The following is a 20,835-nucleotide window of genomic DNA, read 5'->3' on the forward strand; positions in this document are numbered from 1 at the left end:
AAGTGTCTATGTTTTTTTTTTTTTTATTTACAGATAATCCGAAGAAGGCCCCCCTCCCTTGACCTATATCTAAAGTATGTGCCAGACGATTTCCCTTTAGGTGCCCCTTGATAAAATATTCATACGCGTCAGTCTGATTACTTTAAGTCTTCGGAAACAGATCTCGGATTTTTACCCTACGCACAACACATACTTCCGAATAGAATAATTTACATTAAATTATGATAAGGATGACTTTTTTATCAACCGAAAGTTTCTTGAGATTGAAAAACGTGTAGTATTAAAGCTCTGTTATCTATTTATAGTATATTTTTTCTGCGATATCGCAGAATTTGTTTTAAAAGCAAGGAACTATTTTCTAGCGGATACGTATCCTGTGTCACTTTTTTAATGGATGCTGTCGAGGAAAATGGATATTTGTTATGTTATATTCCCGTTGTTATTAATCGTTTCTTGCGGTTTCGATATTGCAACAGGTAATGCATTGTATTTACTATTTGTATTTCTAGAGTTGGTCGACATCATCAAGCATCTATACATAAGTAGTTTTGCCTGAAAGCAACTCTAGGCAAGACGTTGAACCATGAATCTCTCAATCGGTGATTGGATATTGTTTTGTTTTTTCCAAACTCTAGAATGTTCATACATAGATATGTACGCTTGATCTATCGTCATGATTCCTTTTATCCTCAATGTAAGGAGGATTTGGATACTATATTATGACCACATGAATGTCTCCGATGATAGGCCAAATAATATTGGGTATAATCCTATCTGGCATCGGAGGAGGTTTGATGGACATAAATGCATGGTCCATATTTAAGAGAAATCATAATTCAACGGTATCTCAAGCTACCTCTGGATTTGTCAATTGGATGTTATAAGTGGTGATGCAGAAATTTGTGAACTCTTATTATTTCTTCCAAATACAGAATGAAATCGATTTGTTAATAATATATCAAAAAGAAATGATATGCTTAATATCAGTAATGGAAAAAACCATTTGGAGCAAGCATAGTATTATAACGTGTATTTCATTGTGGTAAACAAAGGTGAAAAAATATTTTGCAATAATAATTCAACCTACAGTTTAAGGAACTTTTCCTTGATTGAATATTGTACTTATTGTGGTCCTATCTAGTTCATAGTGTTTTGTTTTTCCTAGTTTGTCCTTTCAAAACAATCTCTATGTTTGCTGAGTAAGATGCTTTTCACATAGTCTCGTTCAGCCGTACTCTAGTTGTCTGCACACATGATGAAGTGTCTTGGTGAGTGAAGCTGTTTGATGCTATGTCAGTCATGTTGCTACATATAGCTATCTGTCATTGGTGCAAAACATTACTGGGGATTCCAATTCCTTGTCTCATCTTTGTATATGATAGTATGTGTGAAATTTTTCTTTATTAGCAAGAAATAAAGCAAAACACCATGTCCCTACTGGCATGTGAACAAGCAACTTTATGCTCTGTAGTCATACACTCTTCTGCTTTACTGATGGGAATTTCCCACGAGTTAAGGCTGATAAGGTGACCTGGAATCTCTTTCTATAGATAAGGCTGATAAGGTGACCAGGAATCTCCTTCTATAGATGTCTAGTGAGGTACCAGAGTATTTACAAACCAGTATCTAAATGCAGAAAAAACATCTTTTGGTGTCATCAACTTTTTTGGCGTTGAAAATAAAGCTACCCTGACACTTAAACCTATATATGAACCAGTGATATATTTCGTACTCTTTTACAGCTGAAAAAGTATTTAAATTAGATAAGAAGTGTCATACTTTTCCATATAAAGGAAAAATAAATCTATAACAATACTACATTTTGCCAATTTATACAAGCACAAGCAATTATAAAAGATTCAGCTTATATTTCCAGTGTTCCAGCTAGAACAGAACAGCATGGCACAGCGCCCTCTCCTTATTTCCAAAAACTAAATTATTTCCTGCCCTTTTTCTGAGCACCATGGCCCGTCTTAAATCGACAGCACTGTTATTCTTTCTGACCATCCCGCTGTTTTTTGGCTGATAAAAAATGTTGAAAGTGACTAGAAATGAACACCAATATATCCACTAGCAACATGCTTTTCCAAATCTATCTAAATTAAGTTGGATGCTTTTATTGTGTCTTACACAGTAGGTTGTTGTTTGGAGGTGACAGTTATTGCCTCAGGGTTCATGCAATAGTGAGGTGAGGTGTGTTACACAGCAACACCATTCCACCTTACTGAAAATGTTTTAGTTGCTGGTATTTCACAAAACTCCAATACTGTATATCTATCATTTATTATTGTATGTTGTAGGATTGAAATGTTACTGCTCTGATTGTTTGGATGGTACATGTGACGCTGGTGATGGAGGACGATGTGTTACATCAATCACAAAGATGGGTGGCACTCGAGAGGACAAGATCAGCTACAGGTCGGTATAAGTTTGAAAAAATACCGTACACATGAAGTTCTTTTGTCAGTAGACATTTCATTAAAAAAATAATTGATGAAAGAGTTTCTCACCTTAAGATTGATTGAAGATTCAACTCGGACTCAGATTGACTAAAAACTCAACCCAGACTCAGATTGTTTAAAGACTTAACTTTGACTCGGACTGATTAAAGACCCCACATAGATTCAGATTAATAAAATACACAACCCAGACTCTGATTCAGAAAAGATCTAGACCCAGTCTCATCTCAAGTTTAAACTAATTAAGGCTTGATCAGGACTCTGCAGATTGATAACTGAAATTTGACTCAGAATGAATTAGAGACTCCACGAACTTCAACACAAATTGATTAAGGTATCAGACATCATAAATCAAATGCATATATCAAAATAAGGTATACAATAAATAAGATATATAGGTACCACTATATTGCAATAGAAAATTGTTTGCATTTTAAAAGTTGTCATGTTGTTCTAAAAAACATTTTTTGTTTATAGAGACAAAAAGTTCATATTGGCTTTAGGAAAATTCTGATTTTGTGTAGTGATGTATACTAAAACAAATATTAGCAATGTATAATATTTATTTTCAGTTGTTTTTCCGGGTCTATGATACAGAGCCCCAAGGGGCCACAACTCTGTCATCGGTTGCGTAATATGCACCTAGGGTACAACTTTTGTTGCCAGGATGATCTGTGCAACTCAGGTCCCCTGCCCCCACTGTATTGTACTAACTGTAGCGAGACTGACATTGGTGGTATGTGATCTTCTCTGTCCCATCTGGTCACCGCACGTTGCACCAACCACTCACTGGACAACATCATATTTCAGTCTCGGTGATAAATCAATAAATAGGAGCATTTATTTGTTACTAAGCTACACACTGAAGTTCTGCCCAAAAAAGCCATTGTCCTATTACACTTATATGTTGCACCAGGCCTAGAGCTTCCAAATGCTAGATCCCTAAGCACAGGCAATATGTCTTATGGATATTTATCATCAGTGTTCAGTACATATTTATTTTTTTCCACAGTGCTGACTTTGAAATCCAGTGACAGTGTTATTAACTTGCCGACTGGCCTTATATGTGAAGTTGATAACAGTAAAACTTCTTTATGAATCAAAGTTTTTTCCCAGTTTCAATTCCATTCCTATATATTACTACTAACTTACATTAATTACCCCTTTGTAGATCGAGGTTTTATAAAGTAAATTTTTTGATGTAACAAGCTATTTTCACAGACTGTTAGTTACGATAACACCATCATTGACCCTTCATGATTCCAACAAAACATTTACTTGTAATGTACTTTCGCCTTGTGGCATAAAATTTCACACATTTAACAAAGTGGGTTCCCGACAAAGGGTTTACATTAGCAGTTATTTACTCTGTAAGGTTAATTAATGACTAGACACAAATTATGGTGTAATTGCTTTCTTACAAGTTATGTCATTTCATCGACAAAGATAATAGTGACTCAATGCATCACTATTCAGCTTCAAGCACATAAGCATAAGAAACATGGTGGTTTCTCTGTCAGTTAGTGTTATCCTGTTGATTCAGACTAGCTCTGTAATAGTATTGCTTTCTTTTCTGAACATAGATTATGGCATTAATTTGAATTCTTTTAGATTCATTAGTGCCTATAACAATTCTGTATCGCTTCTTAAATGATTATTGTAACACAAGATGACCATTTTAATGCTGGGTATCGTTTCATTTAAAATCAATCCATAAAATACATATATTGTACAAGAAGGCACGCAGAGAAATGTAAACATAAGCATGCATTGTCAGTTTCTTTTTAAATCATATTAATAGTTGTTTTTTAATTCGCGAATGAAAATAGTCTCCTTTCATTTCGAGTTAGGTTTTGATACCAGTTTTGTTTGTTTAGGTAGAAATGTTGTGTCATCAACTATAGTCATGAACATGAAAACGTCGATATAACCCACCATGATGGATTTAAAGTCTCAATTTATCACATTTTTTTTATAGTCCCTTGAAATTGGATACATCTAAGTTTGACTATACTTACATTTTTGACATTCTCTGTAGTCCCTCAGTAACGATTACCGATGTGTGTCAGCTGCTCTGATTTGGTTGTCATGGCTACATTGGAATACTTTAGAGAGTGTGTAGCATTTCAGATATTCTTCGTAAATCCAAGACAAGACAAAAGGGATTTGACATTGAATTTAGTCTCAACATCCAAGGGTAAGATTTTTTAATGCATTTTATAGCCTGATGTTATTCAAAGTAAGTAGAGATCTTACCAAGATTTCTCTATCAGCTTGGTTAATTTAACGAGGGTTTCTTCTTTTGACAAATGATGTTTGAATCATGACATGTTTCAGATGTCTCACAGAGGCAAAGATCCCCATCCGAGTCCAGAACGGAAAGATGCAGGGTGATACTCCCCATTGTATGGTGTCTGCCATTAAAAAGCATGAAAGCCATATAATCTGCTGTTCGGGTCCAGACTTATGTAACCAATACCTGAAGCCAACCTATGCACCTGCTACAACATTCATCCCTGGAGGTCAGAGGTCATGCTGTAGTTTGACAGCTTTCAATATGTTTAGTTAAAATATTGTGTTGTTTCTGTTGTCACTTGAGTTGAATTCAGTCTGAAATGTTATCATATTCCACTTCATATTACCTTAGCAGCATATATGTAGGAGGATATGATAACTTGATGGACAGAAATGTCTATTACTCATGTATTTATACCTGCTTGTATAATGTGTATTCATGTATCTGAACTAAATTTTGTGGTGCATTCTGACACGAAATGTATGAAAACTGCTGTAAGACAATTTTATTTTATTTTGTTTTTTTTGTTGTTTGTGACTTATTATTGTGTGTTAATTTTGCTGTTGAAAAAAGAAAATGCCTCAAATTAATTGCATACTTGCCAACCCTCCCTATTTTGGAGAGAGACTCATAATTTTGAATTCCTTATTTTGCTGTTTTTACAAGTGAATTTGCTAAACTATTATATTCTAAGATATATTTGAGTCTCATGAAAATAGATTGTAAGTATAGAGTATGTTGTAAAGAATGGTACAGTAGAGATACCTTTAAACTAAATTTACTGAAACATGATACTCGGGTATTGTACTGCTTCCAGAATGTAGAGTATGTAGTTGCTACTTTGTCCAGATGTTTGTTTCCAGATGATAACTTGAGGAAAGATTGATGGATTTGAATGACACTTCATTTAGTGTTAGGTTATGAGGTAATACAGAGTGAGATGAGTTTGGGGTGGAAAGGAATGCTGTTGCTAAAAATAGATATTTTTCGTCATTATATTGGTGAAGGGAGGTAATCCAATATGGTGGACGCAGAAATCAGGAATGATAACACCAAGAATGGCATGTTCCTGCATATAATGCACACCCCCTTTTTGACACGGCAGTTTTAGGTTGAAAAAGTGTGCACTATACGCGAAAATTTATGGTAATACAGCGTGAGATGAGTTTGGGGTGGAAAGGAATGCTGTTGCTAAAAATAGATATTTTTCGTCATATATTGGTTTCAAGATGATAACTTCTGAAGGGATTGATTGATTTGGTTGAAACTTCATACAATGTTAACGTATGAGGTAACACAGAGTGGGATTGAATTTTGGGTCAAAAAGTTAACTGAGAAGGTCATTTTTATTAAAACTAGACTTTATGATCATATTTTGGCTTCCAGACGATAACTTGTGATAGAGTTGACTGATTGTATTGAAATTTGATGCAATCTTATATTATCGGAAAATATATAGGGTGGAATTGAACTAGAGGTCAAAAGGCTATGAAGGTCTTTTAATACAATAGATATCCATCACAATTTTAGGGCCCCACGTCAAAGATACAGGAAGTAAAATTTGCTTTTGGTTCCTGTTAAAACACTGGCTTTTGGAGGGAAGACTTTCAAATGTTAAAATTAGTCATTAGTTCATTGCTATTATGGACAATGTTTCATAGAAAATTTGATTTATAGCAAGGGACAGGTGTTGAACTGTAAGTTTGTTTAGGAGTTATTGCCCTTTGTTGTTTTTAATACTTAAATTTTGTTTGGAGCATTACACTAACACTTTAAGAGGTATCAACATGAAACTTCGTAAATAGATAGATTTCAACACAGAAAAGTGCAATGCTCAAGAGCCATCACTCTCTTTTGCATGATTTAGGAGTTATTGCCCTTTATTTTTCATACATATCAGGATACTTTTATAATAACAAAAGCTTAAAACATTACTAAGTTGTATTCACCTTTGTTCCAACAAAACATGGGAAATCATTCTGTTAGTATAGATTATTTGACACCAATTTTGGTGTGTGTAGTTTTCATGCATGTCTCCTTCCTTTTTAACTATATGTCTTTTCTTTGACTAACCCCTTTTCTGATTAATTGTAGAAATGCTGAGACAGTTTTGCTTTGTGTGGTAAATACATGCTTGACATACATAAACCAAGTATTGATCCAATAATAATTATTGTGATATCCCAGAGTTACTGCCCTTGGTTTCACTCTGTCAGTATCTCTGCTTTGCATTACAAAGTGTTACGAAAAATTTTCTGAATGTAGAAATAGAGACTTGACTCATGAGAGCTTACCTAACATATACTGTTCGGTTCAGGATAAGTGAGAATATTGGCTTAGACGAAGGACGTATATAGACATACATTCTATAGGTACTTGGATAAATATATATCAAAGTTTGTAATGGAAATGTTGCCAATACTTTCACTTGTAGACCTATAACATTGGTTTCTGTTAAATATTGATATTGATAATATATGAAAAAAAATATACCCCCTGCAACAAAGTTCTGAGCGGTGGGGTGGAGGGGATGATATATTGGAAAAAACCCTGTACCGATATGACTGTCCGTCTGTCTGAAACATTTTGTGAAGTGTATCTTAAAAAGTGCTGAAGCAATATTTCTCAAACTTGGCATATTACATCCTTATGATATAAAGTTTTGATTTTTCACTTCTTGTGAAATTTCTACAACATTAGATAGAGTTATGGCCCTTTTTGTAGATATTCTGTATGAATAATTGTGTCAAGTAGACCTAATAAAATTGCTGAAGCAATATTTCTCAAACTTAGCATACTAAATCCCCATGATATACTTGTGTCCTTTCACTTTTAAAATGATCAAATGCTGCAGCTAATTATAGGATATGAATTGACATATTAGGTGTTTAAAAACCATTAACATGGAAACACTTTAGAGACTTCTGATTGGTCAAAATTGAGGTGTTATCTGATTAAGTTGAAAATTGGTAACAAAAGGTTAAAGGGGATGACAAATACAATGATACGATTTTCATTTTTGAAAAAAAAAAATTCCATTTGGGTACCATGGTGACTAAATGAAAAGAAGACCTCTTGGAGAAATCTTGTCAGGACCACCCCAACTTGATTAAGGCAAGGGGATAATGTGATATTTGTTGGCCATCCTGATGACATTGGTACAGTTCTATTTGAACATTGAAAGTCTTTCAAATATTGATATAGGCTATTACTGAATATTATGATCAGTGATTATGAAAGATTTATTTTGTAATGTAGTACTTAGGAAATATTGTTTTATATGATTAATTATAGTCTCTCTCATGTAATTAAGCAAAAGATGAGCTTCTGTTAGGAATCTGTATCTTAACTATAATACAGGTGACATCTGACCTTCTAGCTGTCTTATCCAGTGGAATTTATAGTGCAGTTAATTTATCATTTTCTGAAGCATTCTTTGTCAAATATTTTGAGTAAATAATCAGTAATGTTTTCAAGCAGGTGTTTGAAAATCATCTGTGTAAGTGGACTTCAGTGAATTAACAACTTTTAGTTTTGCAATTTTATGAATTTATTGCAATTAGAAATGCACATTAAAAACGCATTAATAAACACCTGTTATTGCAATAATTGTAGTTACCAAGGGAGGTAACTCAGTTTATCTTGGCAAGTTTACTTAATTCTGCAGTCTGGAAAACTGGTAATCAGGACGTTTTTGGCCAGGAAGGAATGTGTCTGGATTAGCAAGGGTCCACTGTATACTGATAATTGACACAAAGGAAATCATATGTAATTCATCAAAACAAAACTTAGGCCAAAAAGTAAACAAATACTTCGTCTCTGATCGCCCTCTTTACAGTTATTGTGGACTCAGATGTAGGTCTATAAATCGTTGTTGTCATTTTGTTTGTTTTTTAGCGAATGGGTTTCTTTGCTGACAATACTTGAATTTTCTGTTCAAATTTGGACAATCTACCTAACAATATGCTATCTAAATAGAGTTTCAGGTGCTTCTCCTTGGAAAATGTGATGTATTATTATCTAGAAGTTTACTGCGAGAGAAATAATCTTTGCAAATCATTTTTGATAATTCATACAGCATTTTAAATCGAAATGTTGTTATAATAAAGCAGAGAGGTATTAAGCAAGCAACAGTCAAGAGTTTCAGTCCACATCTGAGTTGATTGACATGTTTGTGTCACTAATTCTAATTAATTAAACAGTGCGAAAAGGGGCACTTCTGTAATCCAGAATTTATCGCTGGGTAAGCCAGAGGATGGTAAAACAATAAATTTTACAGTTGGTGGGAGCAATGAATGAAAATAATATTGATAGAGTTCAGCAGATTGAAAGAGGGGAGAAAAAGGATCGCTCTTTTCAGCTAATTGTTGATTTACGAAAGGATGTAAGGGCATTGTTTTTCTAATTTTTTCATAATTGTATGTAAGAAGGGCAGAAAAATTTATTTGGATTAGATAGGGAAGGTGGGGAGGGGGGGGGGAGGTGTTTTGAATCTCCTAGATAGATCTGCTATATATATGGAAATCTATCGATGAAAATGTTCTAACTTAAACAATGTACTCAGAAAGGCCCAATTTATACTTTATGGAGACAGGAGTTTGTGACTAACAACTTAGCAATAAAGGAAACATATCTCATGTCGGCCACAGCTTATATTCCCAGATCACTACACTGTCATATAAGCACCTGTACAATTTGCTGCTTGCTTTACCTTTTTCACACATTTTTTTACTACACTTTTTATTACATGTATTTAATTTCCCTAAAGGTTCTACAGTATAGATTTACGTTCATGCAGAGTAAACATGTTTTCATAAATTTCTCAGTTTATTCATAGTTATGATAGAAGGAATGACATTGTGGAGTAATGCATACTAAATTAAGATACGTTGCTGAAATATTTACAGAGTTTTAGCCCATTCTCTGTGGCGTGTCACATGGTTTAGGGCAAATCTCATTAATTTTTGCTAACAATTACTAATGTCTGAATATCTTTTCTGATGGCAAATTTTAGAATTTATCCATCATTTATATAAGTTTTTAGCTCACCTGGCCCAAAGAGCCAAGCGAACTATTGGCATACTGCGCCGTCTGTCCCTCAACCTTTTCTACAAATCTCCACTAGTCATGAATGATGGGTTTTGAACAAAATTTGCTGAGAAGTGTCCTTGAGTGAAGGGAAACAAATTTTTATAAATGCCACTATGGGAAATTTTGCAAATTCTTCAAAATTCTACTTCTACTGTAGGAATGATTGGATTTTGGCCAAATTTGGTCTGAAGTATTGTAGGGGAAAGGGGAATTACTTTTGTATAAACGGTTGGTCTTGGATGAGACACAACAGGGGAAATAAAGCAAATTTTTAGAAATGGTACTTCTCCTGTAGGAATGATTGGATTTTGTCCAAATTTGGTCTGAAACATTCCTAGGGGAGAGTTTTATAGAAACAATTTCAGCCAAGCAAAATTCAGGTTAGCGGAACAGGCCCTATGGGTCTCTTGTTATTTTGAAATGATCATGATTAAACTCTTTGAACCATAATAAAGACTGTGAAATGGGAAAAATGTTCATATGTCAATAGGTTGTAGAGTGAAACATATCTCTTTTATTTCAAGGTGGTAAAGTTTTCTTTTTGTTCTTATTTAACAGATGATAATTCAGAAACCAAGTTGCAGTTTGGTACAGCGGAGCTTGTCATTCTCATTGCGTGTCCTGTCCTCATTGTGTCCATCCTCTTCATGGTCCTATTCTTTGCTTATCATCAGTGCCAGCGAAATCGCCATGGATACCAGATGCCTAATGACGCATCCCAAGAGACCATGCCATTTGTGCAGCAGGGTCAGTCTAGCAGTACGCTGCGAGAAATGATGTATGAGTATTCTGGTTCTGGATCAGGTAAGAATCACGTCAAACTTTACAACAGTATGTCTAGAGGATTCATACTTACTTGCCATGTCATGCCATGTTTTACTCATTCTCTCTATCATTTCGGCACCAATCCTTCCATCATGACAATGTATTTGGTATCTTCAAATATATATCTTACTACTTGGATACATGTGATATGGAATCCTGATGTCATTTTAGGGATACTACAGTGTCCGTTAATATTTTAAAAGTACAGACACCACTTTGGTCAACAAAACAGTTACCACATTGTAAGAAAGTGTGCAGCTTATAACCCAGTGCATCTTATATGTAGTTCAAATAATAAGAATTGTTATAAACCACCCCTGTGGCTTATATGCTAGTGGACTTAATATCCAAGGAAATACAGTACCCAGTCTATAGGTATGTATAACTTTGCTTGGCTTTTAAGATCCAGGTGAGGGATACATGCCTTATGGGCCTCTTCTTATCTGTAGAACAATAACACGTTCAGCAAAGATACAGTTGTTTCCACTGCTTGATAATAAGGGATTTGTTACTCAATCTGAAACCATTTCTATAGGTCTACCATTACTGGTACAGCGGACAATTGCCCGACAGATCCAGGTGAGGGAGACCATTGGTAAAGGTCGATACGGAGAAGTGTATCGAGGTCGCTGGCGAGGGGAGAATGTAGCTGTGAAGATCTTTCCCTCCAGAGAGGAACGGTCGTGGTTCAGGGAAGCCGAGATCTATCAAACTGTTATGTTACGACACGAAAACATTCTAGGTTTTATAGCAGCTGACAACAAAGGCAAGTCCTTCATTTGAATGTTAAAACACAAAAAATTCTTCTTTATAGTGAGGTACATCATTGCTCAGGCAGTTAGATTGTTGCCCAACATATTCTCAGGTGAAGATCTGAGGTATTTTGTCCAGGGCTCTCTACCCATGGCGATTTGTGTTTCTTGGGCAACTGAGAAATGGACCAGACTATGTTGTCATAGTTTTGACCTTAAAGGAGACACTTTACATAATTGCTCTGGATGGCATGCGATGGGCCTCCATATGTTGTTTAGTGAATTAGACATGACCTCAAGATGACCTTTGCTGTTCATGGGGTGATAAACCCAACAAACTAACAAAACAAATCTTTATAAAGATGGACAAAAGATTCCAGAAAATGGGGGTAAAATTTGAGAATTGATACTTAAGTTGTAAAATTGTTCTTTTGGCACTGTTTTCTTCTTATTTGTAAGATCTCTTTATTCTGGGTCTAATTTAACATCACGAAGTTCTACACCTGATTAAATTTTGATGGTCATTAAGGGTTCTAGATAATACATTGCCATATAAGGGAAAAAACGGGAAAAAGGCATATATTTAATTAAAATAAGTACATGTTAAAATACTTCTACATCTCACAGATAATGGAACCTGGACCCAGTTGTGGCTCATTACCGACTACCATGAGAACGGCTCACTGTTTGATTACCTCAACCGCACTGTAGTTAGCATCTCTGGCATGTTGAAGCTTTCTCTGTCTGCATCCTGTGGCCTAGCTCACCTACACATGGAGATCATAGGAACAGAAGGTATACTGCACTCTGGAGATTATCAATAGATTTACATTTTTTCTCAGAATGTGTTTGATATTTTCACAAATTTTCAATATAGTGCTTTTTTGACTTATAAAAATAACTAAATTTGATAAATTGAGGTAATATCTGTTGGAACCACTTGTTTAAGTAAATAAATTTCTTTTTCAGTACATGCAGGAAAGCCGGCAATAGCCCATAGGGATCTTAAAAGTAAAAACATTCTCGTGAAAAACAATGGTACCTGTTGTATAGCTGATCTAGGTAAGTAAAAATGTATTACATGTCCCTGACTGATGTATGTGCAAGGACTGATTGATAAGTTGTGAGCCTTATATTTATGGGTGTGAATTTTTTGCAGACATATTGCATTATTTTCCAATATAATTCCCTTAAGTTTCTACACACTTTTGCCTGTGATGTTTAAGGGCCTTGATACAACTTATAAAAAAGTCCTTTCATTAACTGTTCAGAAAGTCCTCCACTGCATACTTGATGTCATCAACTGATGAAAGTGGGTGCAGGAAATGGCCTATTTTAGTTTTGGAAATAGATGGAAACCTGATAGAGTGAGATCATGCGAATAAGGCGGATGTTCAGTTAATTCAAAGCCACAATCATTAGATGTAATCGTGGCAATGACAGACTTGTGAACAGGGGCATTGTCCTGACGGAACAACACTCCTTTATTGATTTTTCCATGATGCTCAACTGACTAAGAAATTATGCATAATATATGCCGTTGATTGTTTGTGCCATTTGCAGATAATCTACCATTAGAATACCATCATTATCTCAGAAAAATATCTTGAAATAATGGACTAACTTTTTATCCATAGTCACAAACTTCTGCTGAAAAGTTCGAAAGTTTGGGACAGATCCAGAATTAAATGTGTGGGGGGTCGTGTAGCAGATGAATTGTGAGTGGTTGGGAAAACACTAAAATTAATTTTTTGTGTGATTTGTGCCATTACTGGTTAAATGGGAACCCCAGAAAATTGTGGGGGGGGGAAAACTTGATACAGAAAATCAGATTTTGTCGGTAAAAGAAAATCAGGTTTTTTATTTTTAAGGAGATTGAAATTAAATCATCTATTTATTTTTTCAAATGTGCATTGGTTCCCAATCCAAAAGTTAAAGGGAAGTAAGTTGTGTTGGATTTGAAACTGATGTGGAATGCAAGAACTAATGCAACTTAGAAAAATGTGGTGAAAGAAAACTAGAGTATACAGGAGGTGGCTTCTCGACTTTGCCAAAGTAGCCTGGAATCCTTAATAGGCCATTCATTAGTAAGCATTTGTTGTTGGTTTTAGTAAAGCTGACTGGTGGCATGTTCTTCATACAAAATAACACCAATACATTGTACAATTTTCTTTTTTCCCAAGATGTGAAATAAATTAAGTAAAACTGAGATATAACAAGTTCTATCTACTGCATTCCTTAAGAAAATTTCAGTATACTTATGGTAGCTAATAGATTGAAAATTGACAACTTTTCAAGTCTGAAATGTGAAGTGAAGTATTGATTTTATTGTTTTGTCTTGAAACATCTTTATTAAGCGTGTTTATGCATATAGAAATAGGAAATAGTCTGCAAGCTTTTTTTGATACAGTTAAGGAAATATGCTGATATTTTATTAATATTTTCGGAAAAACCGGCAATATTTTCAAAATTTTGTGAGTTTCTTGGTAAAATGGAAAATAAAATACTGTAGAGATTATTGAAGAAACAAATTTAATTGTGAGAGTTACTTGATTTGGCAAAAACTTTGTTGTATAAAATAAATTTTACTGTATGGATGACGTGGTATGGGTAAAAAAATAGGTGCCTCCCGACTCTGTCTCTAAAACATTCAGATTAGTGTGGTGTGCTTCTGATCAAATGTCAGAAGTCTTGGTACCCAACGGGCTGAGAGCTTTCTCATTGCAAGGTCTTATTTAAGAATAGAATATACTGTTTCCTGTGAAATCCCAACTGCACTGGCTATATATCTCTCTGAAACTTGCCAGTCAGCCATAATAATACCATGGACTTTATTGACCATTTCTGGGGTTGCAGCAGTGTCAGGCCTTCCACGATGGATGTCATCCCCAAGGTTCTGCCTGCCATGCTTAAATGCCACAACCCACCTTTTCTCTCTAGCATGTGAATGGGCATCATTCTCTAGTGTTGATACCATATCAGTATGGATATCCTTAGGTGCATGACCTTTCTTAAGCAAATATTGAATCACTCCTACATTTAATTTTGAGTGCGACCTCTTTCACATAAACTTACCAAATGACACCAGTTTTTGAGTTCACAGCCTTAAATAGTTTTAGAATAGTAGAGCTGAAAAAGGACATCACTGCTTAACTTCTTCAATACAAGGCTCACAACTTATGAATCAGCCCTCGTAGATGGTGTTGCACAAAAAGCACTGAAATATGGTTACTACTAGAAAATACTGTATGTTTATAGTAACCATGATTTCATCACATTGCATACATTTTTATGCCCCCGCCATTTATGGCCGGGGGCATATAGCGTTGCCCATGTCCGTCCGTCCCGTCCCATCCCGTCCCTAATCAGTATATACCACCTAACAACTTCATTTGGATCTTATTATTTCACATGGGGGGGGGGGGGGGGGACATTTTCTAGTTTGTTTTAATAATTCATGTCTTACAGACATTTTCTAGTTTGTTTTAATAATTTAGAATATGTATGTGGCTCTCTAGCCTCTGACAGTCAGTGTTATACACCATTACAAGATTTCATGTGCTACAATAAGAAATGTGTACTTGTGTTTACTTGTGTCTCAAACACCTGTTTAGATGGCCCTGACCTGGTCAGTTGAGTGGTAGTAATTCTTGGTATTTGAAGTGGTTGTAAAATGTATCAAACCTAGTAAAGTAAAAATAAATCTTTTAAGTTCTTTTCAAAAAATTTAAAATGATGACTTTGTAGCTTTTAATGTTTTGTGATTCTTTTTATAGGATTGGCTGTGAGACATGATATTGCTACCGACTCTGTTGATATTGCCCCTAACAACCGAGTGGGAACCAAGAGATACATGGCACCTGAAGTCTTGGATGAATCTATCAATATGACTCACTTTGAGTCTTTCAAGCGTGCAGATGTTTATGCCTTTGGTCTTGTTTTGTGGGAAATCACAAGAAGATGTTCTTTGGGAGGTAAGGAAGATAATCGAGTACAAAGGGAAACTGTGTAGACAGGTGATCCCAGGCAGGTAAACCTGAGCTTTCCACTGGCAGATTATATATGATATATATAATCAAACTGGCATAAATTCTAAATGGCCTACACAATGACTAAAGTAACCCAAGCCAACTTAACTGCCGTGGACGATGCAAGACGTTACAGGGCCAACAGTACTATCATCTTTGCATGTTAAAGGCCATCATGTTGGGTATCACTTTGCTTGTCTCTTCAAACTGACAGAAATTTCAACCAAGCAACGCCTATAATGATGTGTGCATGGAAAACATAGTCCGGTTGTACCACTTTGCAACATTTTAAGTATTTACAATTGAAAATAGATTAAAGAATTGTTTTGTTGGGTTAGGATTAGATAAAAAATATTTAATTCAAGTATAATGTATAATTAACGAGTATGTTTTTTTAATCAGATATATTTATAGCGGTTTTGTTGAAGCATTTCTTCTTACATAGTTGATTTGATTTTAGGTATTGTAGAGGAATACCAGCTGCCATTCTATGACCTCGTTCCTTCTGACCCAAGTCTGGAGGAGATGAGGAAGGTTGTGTGTGACGACAAACATCGTCCAGCAATCCCCAACCGCTGGCACTCCCATGAGGTACAAAACAAGCTGTCATTATTTTATTAATGAAGTGAAATTGTACAAGTAAATACCACCCTGACATTTCAGAGTTTATAACCGTTTGTGATACATTTTTAAAGTGTTGAGCTTGTGTCTTAACGTGGGAACAAATAACGCCTTTGATTTAATTGTACTGGGTGAAGACTCCCTTTGATTAATACAAACTATACACTTGAGCATTGTAATGTTAGTCTGATGTTGATGTTGTTACTTTGTCAGGTTAATATCTAGATCAGAGTCACTGTAAATAAAATCACACATCGAAAAATAAATCCCCATACATGATTCTGAAAAGTGACGTATTTCTATCGGTCTTTGTCCTGATATGACAGTCTGTTGGCTTCTTTGTTTCAGTCACTGAGAGTGATGGCACGCCTGATGAAGGAATGTTGGTACCATAATGCTGCCGCTCGACTCACAACACTCCGTATCAAAAAGACTCTAGCCAGCATTGCCAACCAGGAAGACATGAAGATTTAGGATAATATGTGATAATTCCCGTGTGATAAGGGGAGATAATTCTGATATGGACAGCTTATTATCTCCCTTCTTGAAATTTAAAAGAAGGGAATGTGACTGATAAAGGACAGTTTTGGTTTTCCCTGATCTTATTTATAAAAAGGGCACATGTCGGAATGTGTTATACCAATGTGGCATTGATAATGTGGCAATCAGATGGTATGGAACTTCATTTCTTCTGATCTTTAAGCAAGTCAGAAGGGAAAAAACTTAAATGTGAAGAGCTTTATGAACTTCCTTTGCGACATATCTTAAGAAAGGGAAGAAATTCTTGATAGACTGATATATAATCCATGTTATATGTTTTCACTTGGACTGGGGAAGACAGTTGCTTTTATTAGTTTGAATGTGAATGAAGCTTGTGTATGGTAATGTGTGTTTGATAATTTGTGAGAGGTGACATGTTCGAGGATGTCTGAAAAAGTGTGGTATTTTAAGGAAATGTCTGTGAGATTGATGCTGGTACAGTATGTTGTTAATTGTAATTTCATTTAAATTGGTGTCTTGAATAGAGTAAAAAAAAGATAGCATTTTGTCTTGGAAACTAAGAATCATTAGGACTCAATTTAGGAGATCAACATATTGAATAGCCTTTTATGCAACTTAAGGACAAAGAAATTGAAGATATCATTAGAGAATATCACTAATTATGAAAAAAGTCTTATAACACTAATGATATTTCCTAGAAATAATGGTTTTCTGTCACAAGATTACATAATACCATAACATTTTGAATCATATTAGAACAAGTTTTGACAACTTTGTAACAAATCTGTCAGTGTGGAGGGCGAAAAGTTGGGCCTATTTCAATTGTATTATGTCTCATGATTTTATTGAAATTTACCTGAATGTCCTTAAGGCTAAACTGAGTACCCATCTGAATGACCAAAGCATGCTTGTCAGTGCTTATCATGAGCATGATTATATACAAAAAATTTTAAACAAATTGGAAGATTTCTGTTTGGTTTTTTTCCAACAAATGGGGTGATTTCTGTTTTTTTTTTTCAGTAAATGGGGTGATTTCTGTTTATTCTCTTTCCATAGACTTTGGTTCGGAAGGATAATATAATGAAGATGTATACAGACTTTGGCTCTGACAATACATGGATGATTTAAACAAACTAAGGGCTAGGATTTATATAGACTAAGGCTAGGATGATACAATAAAGATTTATATAGACTAAGGCTAGGATGATACAATAAAGTTTTATATAGACTAGGACTGGGATGATACAATAAAGATTTATACAGACTAGGACTGGGATGATACAATAAAGATTTATATAGACTAAGGCATGGATGATACAATAAAGATTTATACAGACTAGGACTGGGATGATACAATAAAGATTTATACAGACTAGGACTGGGATGATACAATAAAGATTTATACAGACTAGGACTGGAATGATACAATAAAGATTTATACAGACTAGGACTGGGATGATACAATAAAGATTTATACAGACTAGGACTGGGATGATGCAATAAAGATTTATACAGACTAGGACTGGGGTGATACACTAAAGATTTATACAGACCTGAGCTGGATGGTTCAATAAAGATTTAACAGACCTGAACTGGGATACAGTTAAAAACGATTACACAATTTATATAGAATCTAAATGCCTATGGCAGAGATGATAACATGCACATATATGTAATTAGATGAGTCTGTAATTTAGAGAAATTTACTGAAGAAAAAAAATGTGCATGATAACAATTTTGATTCGTAATTATGAAATTGTTATTATCTTTCATTTAGCTAAAGCAAGCATAAAAAACTTTTACCGAACATTTGTGATGGATTAAAGATTCTACCAATATGACGTCACCAGCTCGAATTGTTCATTGCAGTATTGTGAATTTTCATTTCACTGATTTGTGTAGTACCCAGCATATTTACGCTTATGTTGATACATACTAACCTGTTGCCTTGTGTAAGCTTTTTCTGATGCCTGTACAGTCTCAGCAGACAACTTTTATTTTATTCAGTTAAAACAAAATATAGCGAAAACTCTGTAGGTTATTAATTAAACAAGAAACTTAATCTAGAAACATGTCTAGAAAAATTCTTTATCATAAAAAGTAAGTTGAAAAACACTGTACTCAGCAGTATGTAATGTCACATTATCTTATCTTCATTGTCTTGTTTTGACTGCTTGTGTTAAATGTGGTATAAAATTGGTTTTATGAGTTTTTTTTTTTTTGTGAATCATGTGATTTATCATTAATATTATTCTGTATCCTTTTAAAGAAAATTGTTTTAAAGCATTGACTTTTAAAATCCTGGTTCCTCATGAGACATTTCTTTCACTTTGTTATATGTGTGCGAGATTATTTTAACAGTCTCTCACACTATGTGAGCTTATAGCTGTTGAGTCGTAAGTTGTGACGTAAATGTTTCTCTCCCATTCCCCCTCCTTAAGGTCTCTGATCTAAATACATTTCTCCTTTTCTGTACTACAATATATATATGTAGGTGAAGGTGTGTTGACTTGATCTACATTTTCCATCACTCTCTTTATTTTGTACATATGTACATTTTTTTACCTAAAGTTTATCCGAGAACCCGTCTGTTTGATGGATTATAGTTACAAAACTTTTTGACTAAAAAAAAAACAACCATTTCCATGAGTGTAAATCAGGGTTGTAACTCTTGAAAAGTTCTAGTGTATTAAGAATGAACAAAATCAAAACAAGCACACTCAAAATCAGGTCTTTTTTTTGCTTGCATTCATTAAATGTGTATCTGATACCCATTTGTGTCTGTCGATAAGCCCAGGGAGCAATAAATATCCCCTTGAATGTATGTCAACGTGGTCAGGCTTTTTGTGGCAGAGTGGTAATTTTACTACACAGCTTTTAAGTACATGAGTGGGCTTACAACCATTAGCTTATCAATAGATATTTATGATAGTCACTTACTGAAGGGTTTAGTTCATGATTTTAAGAAAGTTCTACTATAAACTCGTAGATCTTAAATCTCGTGGGTTTCTAAAAATATACACTTTTGTTGGCTCTTGATATTGTGGGTAAGTCTTGCTTACAAAATCCACTTGTACTATAATCCATGTCATCAACTTTAATCTGTTTATTAATTCATGGATAAAGAGTAATTAAACCCCTTCGAAAATTAATTATTTTACAGTCCTTAACATAAACAACATTCGGAAATTATGAATTTGGAGAGGAACGCCAATGCATGTGTCTCTCTAAAATGTTTTAACCCTTTCTTTCTGTGTAGACTTTGTGGATATTATGATCCTCTTCTGAATTTATCTCAAGAAGTTATATATGACAGCCTGTACTTAACATTGCCTTCTCACAGTAATATTCATGATCTGGTGTGTTGCGAAGTTCAAATTTCCACTCAATGTTTTCTATATATTGTGTGTCATTGTCAGAACTTTTCTCTTATGATGAAGAAACCTAAAAAGATCAGATTTCGGCTATTTATTCAAATAAATATACGTTTGTCTTAAAATGACCTAGGTAAACAATTTTTTTAATTATTGTGTAAGCTAATATATACAAGTAAGAAATATTAAGAAACATTTCAGTGTTTATTTTCCAAAATAAAAGAAAGCACAAAGAATATATGGTGTTGTTGTTAACACGCTCTAAGTAATATCTTGAAATGGAGAGAATCACATGCCTTTGATGCAATATTCATTTTGGACTCCAAATAACAGCTCTTTGTTCATCTTGTTTGGTCATCAGAAATATTTCTTGTTATCGCTATTTTTTGAGAAATACAGATGGATCTTCCTTGAATTTTGTATTGGACTGATCAGAAAAACAAAATGGCTGACAGGTGGCCATCTTGGGTTTTTGACAATGAAGGTCTATTTTCGCTCTTTCTTGGTTAGTACTGGATTTATCTTTCTCAAATTTCATACGAAGGTATCCCTTTACACCTACTTTTGCCTGTTTGATTTTGAGGGTGATCAGAAATCCAAAATGGCTGACAGGTGACCATCTTTGATCTTGGCGATGAAAGATTATTATTCCTATTTCTTGAGAACTGGATGGGTCTTTTTAAGATTTCTTGTAGGTTCTCCTTTGTCCCTTGTTGTACCCATTTTATTTGGGGACTCGTCAGAAAAATGACTAACAGGCAGTCATCTTGGATTTTGACTTTGAAAGTACTATGGACCCGATAGTTCTTTGATAAGTGCTGTATGTTGGTCCCCCTTGATCCCTAGCTGTGCCTTTACTGATCAGAAAGCCAACATGGCTGACAGGGG

At 34.7% G+C, this 20,835-nt stretch overlaps 1 protein-coding gene across 1 annotated transcript; it reads left to right on the forward strand.

Annotated features, from left to right (window-relative positions):
• Positions 1 to 394: 394 nt before the first annotated feature.
• LOC132544847 (TGF-beta receptor type-1-like) lies at positions 395 to 20,183 on the forward strand. The gene is made up of 10 exons (XM_060208499.1): positions 395 to 476; positions 2,301 to 2,418; positions 4,797 to 4,981; positions 10,405 to 10,650; positions 11,207 to 11,437; positions 12,051 to 12,218; positions 12,393 to 12,485; positions 15,200 to 15,397; positions 15,912 to 16,042; positions 16,421 to 20,183. The coding sequence occupies exons 1-10, from the start codon at positions 395 to 397 to the stop codon at positions 16,544 to 16,546; spliced, it is 1,578 nt and encodes a 525-aa protein (XP_060064482.1). The 3' UTR covers positions 16,547 to 20,183.
• Positions 20,184 to 20,835: the final 652 nt, after the last annotated feature.

This window comes from Ylistrum balloti, unplaced genomic scaffold (genome assembly GCF_031769215.1).
Source record: "Ylistrum balloti isolate Yb309-2 unplaced genomic scaffold, AGI_CSIRO_Ybal_v1 Utg369590, whole genome shotgun sequence".
Lineage (NCBI taxonomy): Eukaryota > Metazoa > Mollusca > Bivalvia > Pectinida > Pectinidae > Ylistrum > Ylistrum balloti.

Bases quoted from the DNA above. Each gene is read 5' to 3' on its own strand.
- LOC132544847 (XM_060208499.1), top strand. From the start codon at position 395: ATGCTGTCGAGGAAAATGGATATTTGTTATGTTATATTCCCGTTGTTA. The intron at 2,419-4,796 runs GTCGGTATAAGT...GACATGTTTCAG, and splicing joins GAGGACAAGATCAGCTACAG to ATGTCTCACAGAGGCAAAGA. The intron at 4,982-10,404 runs GTCAGAGGTCAT...CTTATTTAACAG, and splicing joins TACAACATTCATCCCTGGAG to ATGATAATTCAGAAACCAAG.